The sequence below is a fragment of the Lipotes vexillifer genome, unplaced genomic scaffold (assembly GCF_000442215.2).
Source record: "Lipotes vexillifer unplaced genomic scaffold, Lipotes_vexillifer_v1.1 scaffold149, whole genome shotgun sequence".
In the NCBI taxonomy this organism is placed as follows: Eukaryota; Metazoa; Chordata; class Mammalia; order Artiodactyla; family Lipotidae; genus Lipotes; species Lipotes vexillifer.
Genome location: NW_006779962.1, coordinates 4,081,501 through 4,095,951, shown reverse-complemented (window position 1 = coordinate 4,095,951; position 14,451 = coordinate 4,081,501). Strand labels below are relative to the sequence as shown.

Below are 14,451 nucleotides of genomic sequence, written 5' to 3'. Positions count from 1 at the left end.
CGGGGGTTGGACCCCTGTCCCCCCCCTTGGGGGGGGGTTTTTTTTTTTTTTTTTTTTTTTTTTGCGGTACGTGGGCCTCTCCCGCCGCGGAGCACAGGCTCCGGATGCGCAGGCCCAGCGGCCATGGCCCACGGGCCCGGCTGCTCCATGGCATGTGGGATCCCCCCTGGACCAGGGCACGAACCCGTGTCCCCTGCATTGGCAGGTGGACTCCCAACCACTGCGCCACCAGGGAAGCCCGGCAGGTGGATTCTTAACCACTGCGCCACCAGGGAAGTCCTAAAGTCCATTCTTTATTCAGACTTCCTCAATTTTCCCCTAACATTTGTTCCAGGAGCCCATTCAGGATCCCATTTAGTTGTCATGTCCCTTAAGGCTTCTTTTGGTTGTGATGGTTTTTCAAGCTTTGTTTTTGATGACCTTGACAGTTTTGACGAGTATTGCCTGGATGTTTTGTCCCTCAGTCATGATTTGCCTGTTGTTTTTCTCCGGTTAGACTGGGTAATGGGAGGAAGACCACAGAGGAACAATGCCATTCTCATCATATCATGTAAGGGTACATGCCCTCATTATGACTTATCACTGCTGACGCTGACCTTGATCACCTGGCTGAGGTTGTCAGGTGTCTTCACTGTAAGAGCATTCTTTTCTTTCTCCTTTTCTGTACTGTCCTCTTTGGAAGAAAGTCACTTACACGCAGCCCACACTTAAGAAGTAGGGAGTTGTGATCCACCTCCTTGAACGTGGGGTATTTACATAAATTGTTTGGAAATCTTCTGCGTGAGAGAGTTGATTCTTTTCCATTTATTTGTTTATTCAATCATTTATATATATCAGCATGGGCTCATAGTTTTATACCTTGGGTTATAATCCAATACTACTTAATTTTGTTGCTCAAAATTTTCCAACTTCAGTCATTGGGAGCTCTTTCATTTGGCCTCTGTGTGCCTTTGACATACCCCTATTGTGAATTTTTTTAAAGCACTTTCTTACTTTCTGGCACTACAGGATATTTCAGACTCATCTTATGTATTTCCTTCCCCAGTCCTAGAATTAGTAATTTCTCCAAGGAGCCCTGGTTCCGTTGATTGAAAAATGGTATTAGACACCAGCATCTGAGTGCTAGGTGTGCTTGTTGCTACTGGGGTGTCACCGCTTCTGCATCTTTAGCTGACAGAGCAAGGAGATACATGTTGTATATGTAACCTTTGTGTATACCCATATCTATAAATATTTCTCTGTTTAACTGTCTGTATCTGTATTAAGCTGAACATGAGTTCATTCTGATGTCTCCAGCTCTCATTGATTACCATGTGGGTCCTTCCAGTCTCGTATTCTTGCTTATCTATAACCTCCCACTCTGACAGTGACTAACCTGGCCCTCACCCTTCACCACTCACTTGTCATTTACTTAATTTTCAGTTCTAGTCCACATTTATAGTGGTTTTAGCATTGCTAACTTGCACCCCGTGGAAAACAACTTTGTTCATGAGAGTACAGTTCTTTTGCCTTTAGTCTTACAGACACAACTCATTTCCAGAGTTACTTAGCCCTGCAGCTTCTCTGTGTCATTTTCAAAATATTCTTGAACATGAATATTCTTGAACATGAATAACTGAAATTATTGTTTCCTCAAAAAATTACAGATTTAAAAAAATTCAGATGAAAAGTAGAAAATGTAGTCAACTTCCAGAAAAGAAATTCCTACTGTGAATTTGCTCAGAATTGTGTTAAATCTTGATTTGGGGAAGAATTATCATTTTAAAAAATTTAATTGTTTTCCTCTAGGAGACCTCTTCCTTTTTTTTTTTTTTTAATATTTATTTCCTTTTGTAAAAAACTTATAGGTTTTTTTTTTCCTTATAGGTTCCACCTATTTCTTTTTAAGATCATTTCTAAATATTTTGGGTTTTGTATGACTATTTTGACCAGGAATTTTTTTCATTACATTTTTTGCAAATGAGTATTGCTAGTATGTTGGAAAGCAATTTATTTTCATGTATTTATTTTGTTTCCAACTTTCTTACTGAAGACTTTGTAAAGAAACTAGTTCTAATTTTTGGGGGGGTAACGTCTTGAGTTTTCTAGGTTGACAATCACAGCCTGTCCAAATTGTAATATTGTCTCCTCTTTTCCAATCAAATTTTTTGCTTGTTTGGAACATTTTGTGGGATTTAGCACAGTGTTAAGTAATGGTGGCAGCTGAAGTCGGTCCTGTCTTGCTTCTGATTGTATATCATTGTATGATATTGGTTCTTGGTTTGAGGTTTTCTTCATCAGGTGAGGGAAGATACTTTCATTCTTAATGTTCTAAAGGTAGAAAAACACACCCCCCAAAACAAAAATCCCAAAAGGGGATGGTGCTGAATTTTAGCCAGTGACTTTCTGGCTTTGTTGAGATATTTGTAAGATCTTTCTCCTGTTGACCTCTGGATGTGATTCCTTCATTTTATTTATTTATTTATTTACTTACTTATTTATTTATTTATTTAATTATTTTTTGCGGTACGCGGGCCTCTCACTGCTGTGGCCTCTCCCGTTGCGGAGCACAGGATCCGGACACGCAGGCCCAGCGGCCATGGCTCACGGGCCCAGCCACTCCGCGGCATGTGGGATCTTCCCGGACCGGGGCACGAACCCGCGTCCCCTGCATCGGCAGGCGGACTCTCAACCACTGAGCCACCAGGGAAGCCCGATTCCTTCATTTTAAACCATTTCCACATTTCTTGCATAAGCCCTACTCAGTCATTGTGGATTATTCTTTAATATACAGCTGGATTCTGTTTGCCAGTGTCTCCTTTAGGAGTTTTCCATTTATTTCAATATGTATGATCAGTAAATAATATTCTTTCTTTGTGCTCTTTTGTCAAATTTGGCACCAGGGCTTAGCTCTTTCAGTGAATAACTGAAATTATTAAGTTTCTTCAAAAAATTATAAATTTAATACATGCTTGTTAAATGTTCTAATAACACTACTCTCAAGAGATGTAAATACTTTTAATCATTTTGTGTGCTTCCAGACCGTGTGTGTGTGTCATTCACTTGTACACATATATACACTTAGTTTTTTTATTATATAAAAAACAGGATTATACTATGCATACTGTTTTGCAACTTGCTTTTTCTCCCCCACATGCTATATCATGGATCTCTTTTTATGTTAGGAAATATCGATACCCTGCATTGTTTTAATGACTACAGAAGGTGTTACAGGAGGGATCTTAATTTATCTTACCTCGATTTATCCAACCATTCCCACATTATGAAAAATAGTTTGCTTTCAGTTTCCTTACAATATACACACACATTGGCAAAAACATATCTATAGGAACGGGACTTCCCTGGTGTTCCCAGTGGGTAAGACTCTGTGCTCCCAACGCAGGGGGCCCGGGTTCGATCCCTGGTCGGGGAATTAGATCCTGCATGCATGCCGCAACTAAGAGTTCGCATGCCGCAACTAAAGATCCCGCATGCCGCAACCAAGACCCGGTGCAGCCAAAATAAATTAATATTAGAAAACCATAACATAGCTATAGGATAGATTCTCAGAACTGCAATTGGTTCATTGTTAAAGCATATGAACATTTAAAAACTTTTAATTGGTATCAGCAAACCGTCCTCCAAAAGTGCTGTACCATCTAACCCTCCTACCAAGAGAGTCTGAGACTGCTTTTTTCCCAAACACTTGCTGGCATATGGGGACGTCACTCTTCCCTTTTTTGCTAATTTGATCGGTAAGAAATGGTAACCTGTTTTAATTTGCGTATCTCTGATAGAGAGTGAGTTTGAGCATCTTCTCTGGGTCTCCAGGTGTGCTGTCAACTTTCCCCAGGGAAGAGGTGGTTTTAGGGAGTTTCCTAGTGGCGCAGTGGTTAAGAATCTGCCTGCCAATGCAGGGGACACGGGTTCGAGCCCTGGTCCGGGAAGATCCCACATGCCGCAGAGCAACTAAACCCATGCTCCACAACTACTGAACCTGTGCTCTAGAACCTGCGAGCCACAACTACCGAGCCCGTGCTCTGCAGCAAGAGAAGCCACCAAAGTGAGAAGCCCGCACACCGCACTGAAGAGTAGCCCCCCGCTCGCTGCAGCTAGAGATAAAGCCCACGCAGCAACAAAGACCCAAAGCATCCCAAAATAAAAATAAATAAATAAATTTAAAAAAATCATAAGGTATGTTCTGTTATTTAAAAAAATGTTTATTAGGGCTTCCCTGGTGGCACAGTGGTTGAGAGTCCGCCTGCCGAAGCAGGGGGACACGGGTTCGTGCCCCGGTCCGGGAAGATCCCACATGCCGCGGAGCGGCTGGGCCCATGAGCCATGGCCGCTGAGCCTGCGTGTCCGGAGCCTGTGCTCCGCAATGGGAGAGGCCCCAACAGTGAGAGGCCCGCGTACCGCAAAAAAAAAAAGTTTATTAAAAAAAAAGAAAAGAAAAGAAACGGGAGGACCGAGTCCCGGAGAGGGGACACAATTTGCCCACAATGGTGGCAGATGGTGAGACCCTGCTTGGGGCCCCTGCAGCGGGAGGAGGGGGTATGTGCACACCCAGAGTGGCCCCAGGGTTCAAGCCCTGCTTTCAAGGAGGTGGGAAAGGCAGGCTCGGGGAAGAGTCCTGGACGTGAGGTCTTTCTGAGACTGGCTCTCTGGCGCCTGGCTGTGACCGTGACCACTGGGACACACAGACTGGGTGACGGACTGGAGGATCACCCACGTGAAGGGCCGGGTGGTTCTTCCTGTGTGTGACCCTCATACGTCCTAGAGGCTCCACCCCCTCATCTTACCGAGTGGAAAATATTTCCCTATGGAGAGGTGGTTCTGGGCCAAGCTTCTGGGGCTCATATGCTCAAGGGCAGCACAAGTGGAGACAAGGTCATGGGTTTAATCATCCCTGCACCTGGCAAGCCCTGCTCAGAGGGAGCCCACGCCACATCTGCCCAGCTGTTTGGCAGGTGCCCACCTTCAGTCACGAACCTCCCGCCCCCTCCAGGAACAGGAATGAGGGGCTGGGGAGCAAGTGCCATATGTCTGCAGCTTCATGCATGGTTGAGAGCTTGGATCTGGGGTCAGACAGACCCAGGTTTGAATCCTATCTCTGATGCTTCCTCATTGTAAGACCTTGGGCAGTTTGCTCCACCTCGCTAGCCCTCAAATTCTCACCTATAAAATGGAGATAGTAAATAGGAGACTTCATAGGTTTCTGTAACGTTTTCCTCAGTGAATGTATGTCAAGTGCGTAGAACAGAATCTGGTGCTTAATAAATATTAAAACAATGGTAGCTGTCATCATCATCATCATCACCCTCATTTTGGGAGGCAGTACAGCCAGTGGCAAATAGAACAGGCTTTGGAGCCAAATACATGGACTTGGACATTATTCTAGATTGAACAGTGTCGTCACAGAATTCCTGTCCTTCCTAGAACTTCAGAATGTGATCTTTTTTGGAAATAGGGTAACTGAAGATGTAATTAGTTAAGGTGAAGTCAGTAGAGTGAGCCCTTAATCCAATGTGACTGGTGTCCTTATAAGGAGAGAAGAGACACAGAGAGAAGGATTGGAGTGATGGTGTGTTTACAAGTCAAGGAAAACCAAGGATTGCTAGTATCACGAGAAGTGAGGAGGAAGGAGGCATGGAGTAGATTCTCCCCAAGAGCCTTCAGAGAAAGCATGGGCTGCTGACACCTTGATTTTGGACCTCTAGCCTCCAGGACTGTGAGAGAATGTATTTCCATTGTTTAAAGCCACCGGGTTTGTGTTATTTTATTACGGTGACCACAGGAAACTAGTACAGTTATTGACTACCACTTGCTAGCTGTATATGACCTTCTGCAAGGTCTTGGCATCCTCAATTCTAACAGGGAGCTGTTAATAGGACTGAGCTAAACACTGTAAAATAATAAGTACTCGATGCATTGAAGCTGCTGTTAGCATCATCACTCACTTCTACCTCCACCACCATCATCATCATCATCACCATCGCCATCACCATCAGCAGCATCATCACCGTCATCATCACCATCACCATCATCACCATCACGAGCATCAGCATCAGCATCACCAGCATCAGCATCAGCATCACCATCAGCATCAGCATCATCATCAGCATAATCATCAGCAGCATCATCACCATCAGCATCATCACCATCATCATCCACATCAACATCATGCTAAGAAGGGCTTTTTATCCAGATCCAGTCCTTCCTGGACCGGGTGAAGGAGGGAGATGGACAGGGGCTCAAGCAACTCCTCTCAGTGGGCAAACTCACATGGGGACATGCCAGGTGTCCTGCCCTGTCCTTGTACCTCACTCTGTCCTGCCAGAAGACAGGTCTTGAAATGGTTACCCTGCTGAAAACACCCTGTCCTGGGGAGCTTTGGCATGATGAGTGATGATGGTGCGGTAGGTCTCAGGAATGACAAATGAAGCCGTGGACCAGCATTAATTAACAACAAGAAGGCATCTATCTCTGTCTCACTGCCTGGAGCTGTAGATGGATGGGTGGGCAGGTGGACAGTCGGGCAGCAAGGAAGACAGATGGAGAGAAGACCTCCGTGCTTCCAGCCTCGTCTGGGTATCTTGAAAGCTGGTCCAGCCCTGGAATGATGGGACTGGTCAGTAGCAACCAGCGCCCAGAGCTGGTTTGGGGATTATCTGTTCAGTAAAAGGAAGAAATCAGACTAGTTTTTGCACATCAGTGCGTCTGTGTATGTAAGTGTGCTCTCCCCTGAGAGCCTTCTTTGTTCAGAGCTTGGGGCAGAGCTTTTAAAATGCCCTGCCCTCTAACTCAAGAGGAATCACAAACACTTTTGTCCATCTGGCCAGCTCTTCCTTAATATGGCCAACCCCTCTGCATGCCCCAAATAACCACATTTGGTTTCCTGCCTCATTTTGGAGCTGTTTCTCTGAGTGATGGGCAGTAGCATGCTGTGGTGGGAGCGCCTGGGGATCAGGCAGGCTTGGCATTCAGGAATATTTGCTGGGTGTTGATTGTATGCCTGGCATTGTGCTGGGCACAGGATATAAAGATAAAGGGTCCTGGACTTACCTGGTGGCGCAGTGGTTAATAATCTTCCTTCCAATGCAGGGGACACGGGTTCGAGCCCTGGTCCGGGAAGATCCCACATGCTGTGGAGCAGCTAAGCCTGTGTGCCACAACTAGTGGCACGAACCTAGAGCCCATGCTCCGTAACAAGAGAAGCCACCGCAATGAGAGGCCCGTGCACCGCAACGAAGAGCAGCCCCGCTCACCACAACTAGAGAAAGCCTGCGTGCAGCAACAAAAGACCCCATGCAGCCAAAAATTAAAAAAAAAAAAAAAAAAAGATAAAGGGTCCTGACTTGGAGCTGCTCAAACAGTATATTCAAACAGTATTTGTTATGAGTAAATAAATGTTATTCATTTACTCATTTGAACAGTATTTATGAAGCACTTACCATGTGCCAGGCGCTGAGGTGGGCAGAAGTTCTGTGACGATGAACAAGAGAAGGGGTCACTGTTGGTGTGATGTAGCCGATCAACCCTACTGCCAAATCTTCCCATCTGACCTTGAAGGACTCTCTTCCCCTCTCTGGCCTCAGTTTCCCCATCTTTTTAAAGGTGGGGGTCTTCGGATCTCTTCATTCTCAACATTGTTATGTTTGGCACGTAGGTTTGTAGTCAAATCATTTTTTTCCCCAAGCGCATTCCTTTTTTTTTTTTTTTACTTTTTATTTTATATTGGAGTACAGTTGATTAACAATGTTGTGTTAGTTTCAGGTGTACAACAAAGTGATTCAGTTATACATATACATGTATCTATTCTTTTTCAAATTATTTTCCCAATTAGGTTGTTACAGAATATTGAGCAGAGTTTACTGTGCTATAAAGTAGGTCCTTGTTGGTTATCCATTTAAAATATAACAGCGTGTACATATCAATCCCAATCTCCCTAACTATCCCTCCTTCCACCCTTCCCCCCTGGAAACCATAAGTTTGCTCTCTAAGTCTGTGAGTCTGTTTCTGTTTTGTAAATAAGCTCATTTGTATCATTTTCTTTTTAAGGTTCCGTGTATAAGCGAGAAGATACGATATTTCTCTTTCTCTGTCTGACTTACTTCACTTAGTATGACAATGTCTAGGTCTATCCCGGTCAATTAATCTACGACAAAGGAGGCAAAACTATACGATGGAGGAAAGACAGCCTCTTCAATAAACGGTGCTGGGAAAATTGGACAGCTACATGTAAAAAAAAATGAAATTAGAACATTCTTTAACACCATACACAATTAAAAAAACCTCAAAATGGATTAAAGACCTAAGTGTGAGACTGGACAGTATAAAACTCTTAGAGGAAAACATAGGCAGAATACTGTCTGACATAATAAATCACAGCAATATCTTTTTTGATCCGTCTCCCAGAATAATGGAAATAAAAACAAAAATGAACAAATGGGACTTAATTAAACTCAAAAGCTTTTGTACAGCAAAGGCAACCATAAACAAAACAAAAAGACAACCCACAGAATGGGAGAAACTATTTTCAAATGATGTGACTGACAAGGGATTAGTCTCCAAAATTTATAAACAACTCATGCAGCTTAATATCAAAACAAACAACCCACAAAATGGGCAGAAGACGTAAATAGACATTTCTCCAAAGAAGACATACAGGTGGCTAAGAGGCACGTGAAAAGATGCCCATTCTTTTTAAAAATTTTATTTTATTGAAGTATGATTGATTTATGATGTTGTGTTAATTTCTTTGATACAGCAAGTGATTCGTGTGTGTGTGTGTGTGTGTGTGTGTGTGTGTGTGTAGGACCTTGTTTTTTATCCGTTCTGTATGTAATAGTTGGCATCTGCTAATCCCAAACTTCCAATCTTTCCCTCCCCCTGCCCCCTGCAGCCACAAGTCTGTTCTCTATGTCTGTGCATCTGTTTCCGTTTCATGGATAAGTTCATTTGTGTTGTATTTTAGATTTCAGATATAAGTATAGCATATGGTATTTCTCTTTCTGACTTACTTCACTTAGTATGATAATCTCTAGGTCCATCCATGTTGCTGCAAATGGCATTATTTCATTCTTTTTTATGGCTGAGTAGTATTCCATTGTATATATGTACCACATCTTCTTTATCTATGGCTGTTCTTCCTTTTTTTCTTTTATTTATACTTAAATAGAAATTCTGCTTCAAATAGTGTGCACTTATATAAGATTTACAAATATGCATGAAAGTTTTGAAGGTTATATATAAAAATAAGAGTATCTCTGGTTGGTAGAATTCCCTTCTTTTTCTGCATGTGAGGAATTTCTCTGTACAGTTCACAGAGAACAGTTGTCAAGAGCTCAGATTCTGGGACTTCCCTGGTGGTGCAGTGGTTAAGAATCCGCCTGCCAGTGCAGGGGACGCAGGTTCGAGCCCTGGTCCAGGAAGATCCCCCATGCCGCGGAACAACTAAGCCCGTGCACCACAACTACTGAGCCCACGTGCCACAATTACTGAGGCCTGCGTGCCTAGAGCCCGCGCTTCACGACAAGAGAAGCCACAACAATGAGAAGCCCACTCTTTGCAACTAGAGAAAGCCCGCGCGCAGCAACAAAGACCCAATGCAGCCAAAATTAATTAATTAAAAAAAGAAAAAAAAAAGCTCAGATTCTGGAGTTGTACAGACCTAAGCTAATATTCTAGCTCTGCTGCTTACTGACTGTGTGTCTTTGGGCAAGTTACTTAGCCTCTCTGGGCTTTCATTTCTCCTCTGTAATATGTGGGTAAGAGTTGGACTTAACAGGTGGGAGGGAAGATTCAGTGAGCTAATACACAGGAAGCATCTCAGCACATAGGCTGGTACATAGTAAGTGCTTAGGAAATGTCAGAATCATTAATGTCATATATTTTTTAATGAATGTATATTATTATGTAATAAAGAAATAGCCAACGTTGAGTAAAATTATTACTCTCCTCAGTCAAACTAGAATTTGAGGACCTCGTTGGAGCAAAAGACTGTCTTTGCCTGTCTGCCTCGTGTAAGATTGCCCAGCAATGGTGTGTTCAACCGGCCAGAATGGCCATCATTAAAGTCTACAAATGCTGGAGGGGGTGTGGAGAAAAGGGAACCCTCCTACACTGTTAGTGGGAATGTAAATTGGTGCAGCCACTATGGAAAACAGTATGGAGGTTCCTCAAAAAACTAAAAATAGAGGTGCCATATGATCCAGCAATCCCACTCCTGGGCATATATCCAGACAAAACTATAATTCAAAAAGATACATGCACCCCTATGTTCACAGCAGCACTATTCATAATAGCCAAGATATGGAAACAACCTAAATGTCCATCAACAGACGAATGGATAAAGAAGATGTGATATATATTTATATATACAGTGGAATACTACTCGGCCATAAAATAGAATGAAATAATACCATGTGTAGCAACATGGATGGACCTAGAGATTATCATACTAAGTGAAGTAAGTCAGAAAGAGAAAGACAAATACCATATGATATCACTTTTATGTGGATCTAAAATATGACACAAATGAACATATCTACGAAACAGAAACAGACTCACAGACATAGAGAACAGACCTGTCATTGCCAAAGGGGAGGGGGGATGAGAGAGGGAAGGACTGGGAGTTTGGGATTAGCAGATGCAAACTAGTATATATAGGATGGATAAACAAGAAGGACCTACTGTATAGCCCAGGGAATTCAATATCCTGTGATAAACCATAATGGAAAAGAATATATATATGCATAACTGAATCACTTTGCTGTAAAGTAGAAATTAACACAACATTGTAAATCAACTATGCTTCAATAAAATTTTAAAAAAGAAAAAAAAAAAAAAGAATTGTACGTTCAGATCAGCGGGGCCAGCTCCTGTTTGCTGAGCCTTTGCTCTAACCCGAGCGAGGTGTTTCCTTCCCTGTGTTTACTGGATTCTCACAATGATGGTTCTCAGCTAAGAGAAATGCGGCATTTTACAGATGGGGAAACTGAGGCTTGGGACAGTGAAGAAAGCTCTGAGAAGCCGCACAACTGGTGGAGGGTGGAGCCAGGATTCCAGTCAGCTCTGCCTGAGGTCAAAGGTGAGGGTTTGGCTGAATTAGTCACTGCAGAGTTCAGGAGGAAGCCAGTGGAGAAGGCTTGGTAAAGGCCAGAGCCAGTGGAAGGGGCCGTTGGATGCGGGAATAAATACAGAGCAAAGCGGCAGGGCCCTCCAGGCGGTGATTCTGAAAGTATACAGCAGAGGAGCTGGTGTCCAGACCCTTCCTTGGTGATGGTGGATGAATGCCATGTGTGGATAATTCCATGTGCTTCCTTTTCTAAGAAGGACTAGGTCTGTTGACGAGTTGCCAAGTATGGGAATTTTTCTTAGGGTGACTGGAATTTAGAATCTTTGAACTAAAAATAGTCCATTACTAGAGTTCACCAAGGACTCAAATGAAATATTTCCTGAAGAAATCCGACGTTCACATCATCTTGCAAAACCCGCACTGTGCACATGTCCACATGGCAAGTTGGAATTCTGGCCGTGTTCTCAGTGCACTGGTAGCCTTGTCTTATGTTAGCTGTGGCTTTCAATGACTGCTCTTGAATAAAAAACTATTTATTAGGGAAAATTTCAAGTATATACAAAGTAAGCAGAATAGTATAATGAATCCCTATATCCCCCTCACCCAGCATCACCAAATATTCAAAAAAATCTGCCATTCTTGTTTCATCTGTATCTCCTCCCACCCTCCACTCTCCCACTCAACGATGATCATTTTTTGACGTTTCTTTTTTTGTGAGGTAAAATTAACATACACTGAAATGGGCAGATCTTCGCTTTACACTTTTGACAAACGGATACACGTGCGGAACCCACATTCCCATCACAATATAGAGCGTTTCTGCCTTCCCAGACAGTTCCTTGGATCTCCCTATCCCACAGACAACCTCCGTTCTGATTTTTTTCACCTTTGATTAATTCTGCCAGTTCCAGAGCTTTCTGTAAATGGAACCGTAGAGTAGGCACTCTTCTGTGTCTGGCTTCTTTCGTGCAGGATTATGTCTGTGAGATTCATCCATCTGGTTGCCTGTATTGGTAGCTCGTTCCGTTTTCTGGCTGAGCGGTATTTGATTATATGAATGTACCCCAGTTTGTTTATTCATTCACCAGCTGATGGACATCTGGCTTGTTTCGAGTTCTGGGCTATTGTGAAAACAGCTGCTATGAACATTTGAGTACAAGTCTTGGCGTGGACGTCTGTTTTCATTTGTCTTGGGTAAATACCTAGGAGTGGAAAGACTGGATCCTATGGTAGGTGCACGTTTAACTTTGTAGAAACTTCCATTTGTTTTCCAAAGCGGTTGAACCATTTTTGCATTCCCACCGGCAGTGCGTGAAAGTTTCAGTTGCTTCATATCCTTGCCAACATTTGGGATCAGCCCTTGTAATTAATCCTGCTCTTTTCAAGTGAGCTAATATATGGATGGAGTTTCTGGAAGGTTTAGCTTCTGTGGGTCAGTCTGGTGTTGGCCAGTTGCTCTGTGGCCCAAAACTTTATTTGCTCAATTCTCTGTTTTTTTGTCTTCCCAGAATTCCCTTCCCGCTGATGCGGAGCTGGGTGGGCTGGTAGAGGGGAGGTTTCTAGGGGAGTTATAGTCACAGAAGATCGGGAACTGTGGGTCTGGGGGCAGGACTGGAGGTTTGCCCCCTGCTCCATCTCTCTGCTCCCCTGGAGCTCTGGGTCCAGTTTGGAGCGGGCAGAGGGCCAAGTGGCCTGACCTCCCTTCCAGATCTGACCCTGGCAGCCCTGGAAGCTGCTCCCCTACCACCTCCCCATTTGTGGAGGTCTCTGAGGTCCAGGCCTCAGCTCCTCTCCTCTCTGATGGTGGCACATCATGCAGTTGCTGCCCCAGCCCACGGGGGCTATGCTTCTGGGGGTCCAAACTCACCTGGTCCTCTCTTCTCTGCAGATATTGGCCCGGTGACCCTCACGGCCGACCCAGCGGTGTTTCAGAGGGAGCTGAGAGAACTCTACGTGCAGGTAGGCTGCCCCGCCCCTGGCTGCTGGCCCTCTGTGTCCTTCTGCCCAGTCCCTGCCAGAGGCCAAGGTCTTTGCCCCACCTGGGGGCCAAGGTGGTGCTTCCTGCAACTGCTATGACCTGCCTCCCAGCTCTGCCTGGGGCTCCCCCCCAGCTTGGGGGTCCTGCAGATTTTGTATTTTGGGGGGTTCCTTCCTTTATTCAGTGAACCAAGTACCTACAGGAGTCCCTGTGCCTGGCATGTAGAAGGTAGTTATTATTTACTGCATGGATGCAGGCTTGGAATGAGGGGTATGTGGTAGCTGAGGGAGGGTTCGAGTGGGGTCAATTCAGACTCCCAAAACCTGGCCCGAGACTGGGTCAGATGTCCCATGGCCTCCTCGGCTTTTGGGCCACACTGAACACCCTGGTTCAGCATACGTCTCCCGCACCCAGCTTCCTGCAGGCAGGGATCCCACGGATCGGTCTAGCTCACCGCCAAGTCCCCCAGGGCCCAGAACAGGGCCCGGCACACGGAAGGGATGAGTGAACCAAGGAGAGAAGCGTTTACTGAAGTTACCGCGTGCACACCCTGCTTCCGGTGCTGGGTGTGCGAACCTGGGGGGCAGAGAGCTCCTGGCTGGTGGGCGGGGAGGGGAGGGCTGTGTGTTTATGTGGAATCGTCCCAGGGCGGGTCACAGAGAGGACCTGAGGAGGCGGCTTTGAATGTTTTCCTCTGCCCACCCCTCACCTCTCCTTCCCCTGGCGACCCCTCTACCCCTCTATCCTCCAAGCCTTGGCTAACATGTGGCTTCTTTGGCGTATCTGTTAGATGTCCCGGTGGCTCCCATCCCTCCTATCCCACTGGTAGCACTCCTCACAATGGTAACTAAATGCTCGTGTTGTGCTTGTTAATGTAAAGTCTGCCTCCCATCCAGACTCTGTGGGAGGGACCGTGTCGCTCGGGCATGGGTGGAGTGAATGAGTGAATGAAGGAATGAGTGAGTGAATGAGTGAATGAATGAATGAATGAATGAGTGAATGAATGAGAGATGAAGCGGATTGGATGCTACACTGTCTCAGGGAAGGGAGTAGCTGGGGCCCTGGCCTGACCCTGGATGCGCGGGACAGAGGCCACCGGAGGGGACCCCCACCTCCCTGGGTGGTCCCCACTGGCGAGGAGGTGGGCGGCAGTCGCTGACCCGCCCTGTCCTGCAGGGAGGCGGGGACTGCCCAGAGATGAGCATGGGGGCCATTAAGGCTGCCGTGGAGGTCGCCAACCCCGGCTCCTTCATCTACGTTTTCTCGGACGCCCGCGCCAAGGATTACCGCAAGAAGGACGAGGTGCTGCAGCTGCTGCAGCTTAAACAGTCACAGGTGAGCCACCACGAGGGGGTGCTGGGGAAGCTGGGATCTCTGAGGGCCGCTCCAAGCCCCCCCCGCCCCCCCTCCCTCC

General features: G+C 45.4%; 1 protein-coding gene across 1 annotated transcript in view; it reads left to right on the top strand.

Moving 5' to 3' along the window:
- The window catches only part of HMCN2 (hemicentin 2), a 150,510-nt gene that overhangs the window by 6,059 nt on the left and 130,000 nt on the right, over positions 1-14,451 (top strand). Inside the window, 2 exon segments of the mRNA XM_007453133.1 lie at positions 12,948-13,018; positions 14,214-14,372. Of these exon segments, the coding sequence (XP_007453195.1) occupies positions 12,948-13,018; positions 14,214-14,372 (230 nt within the window).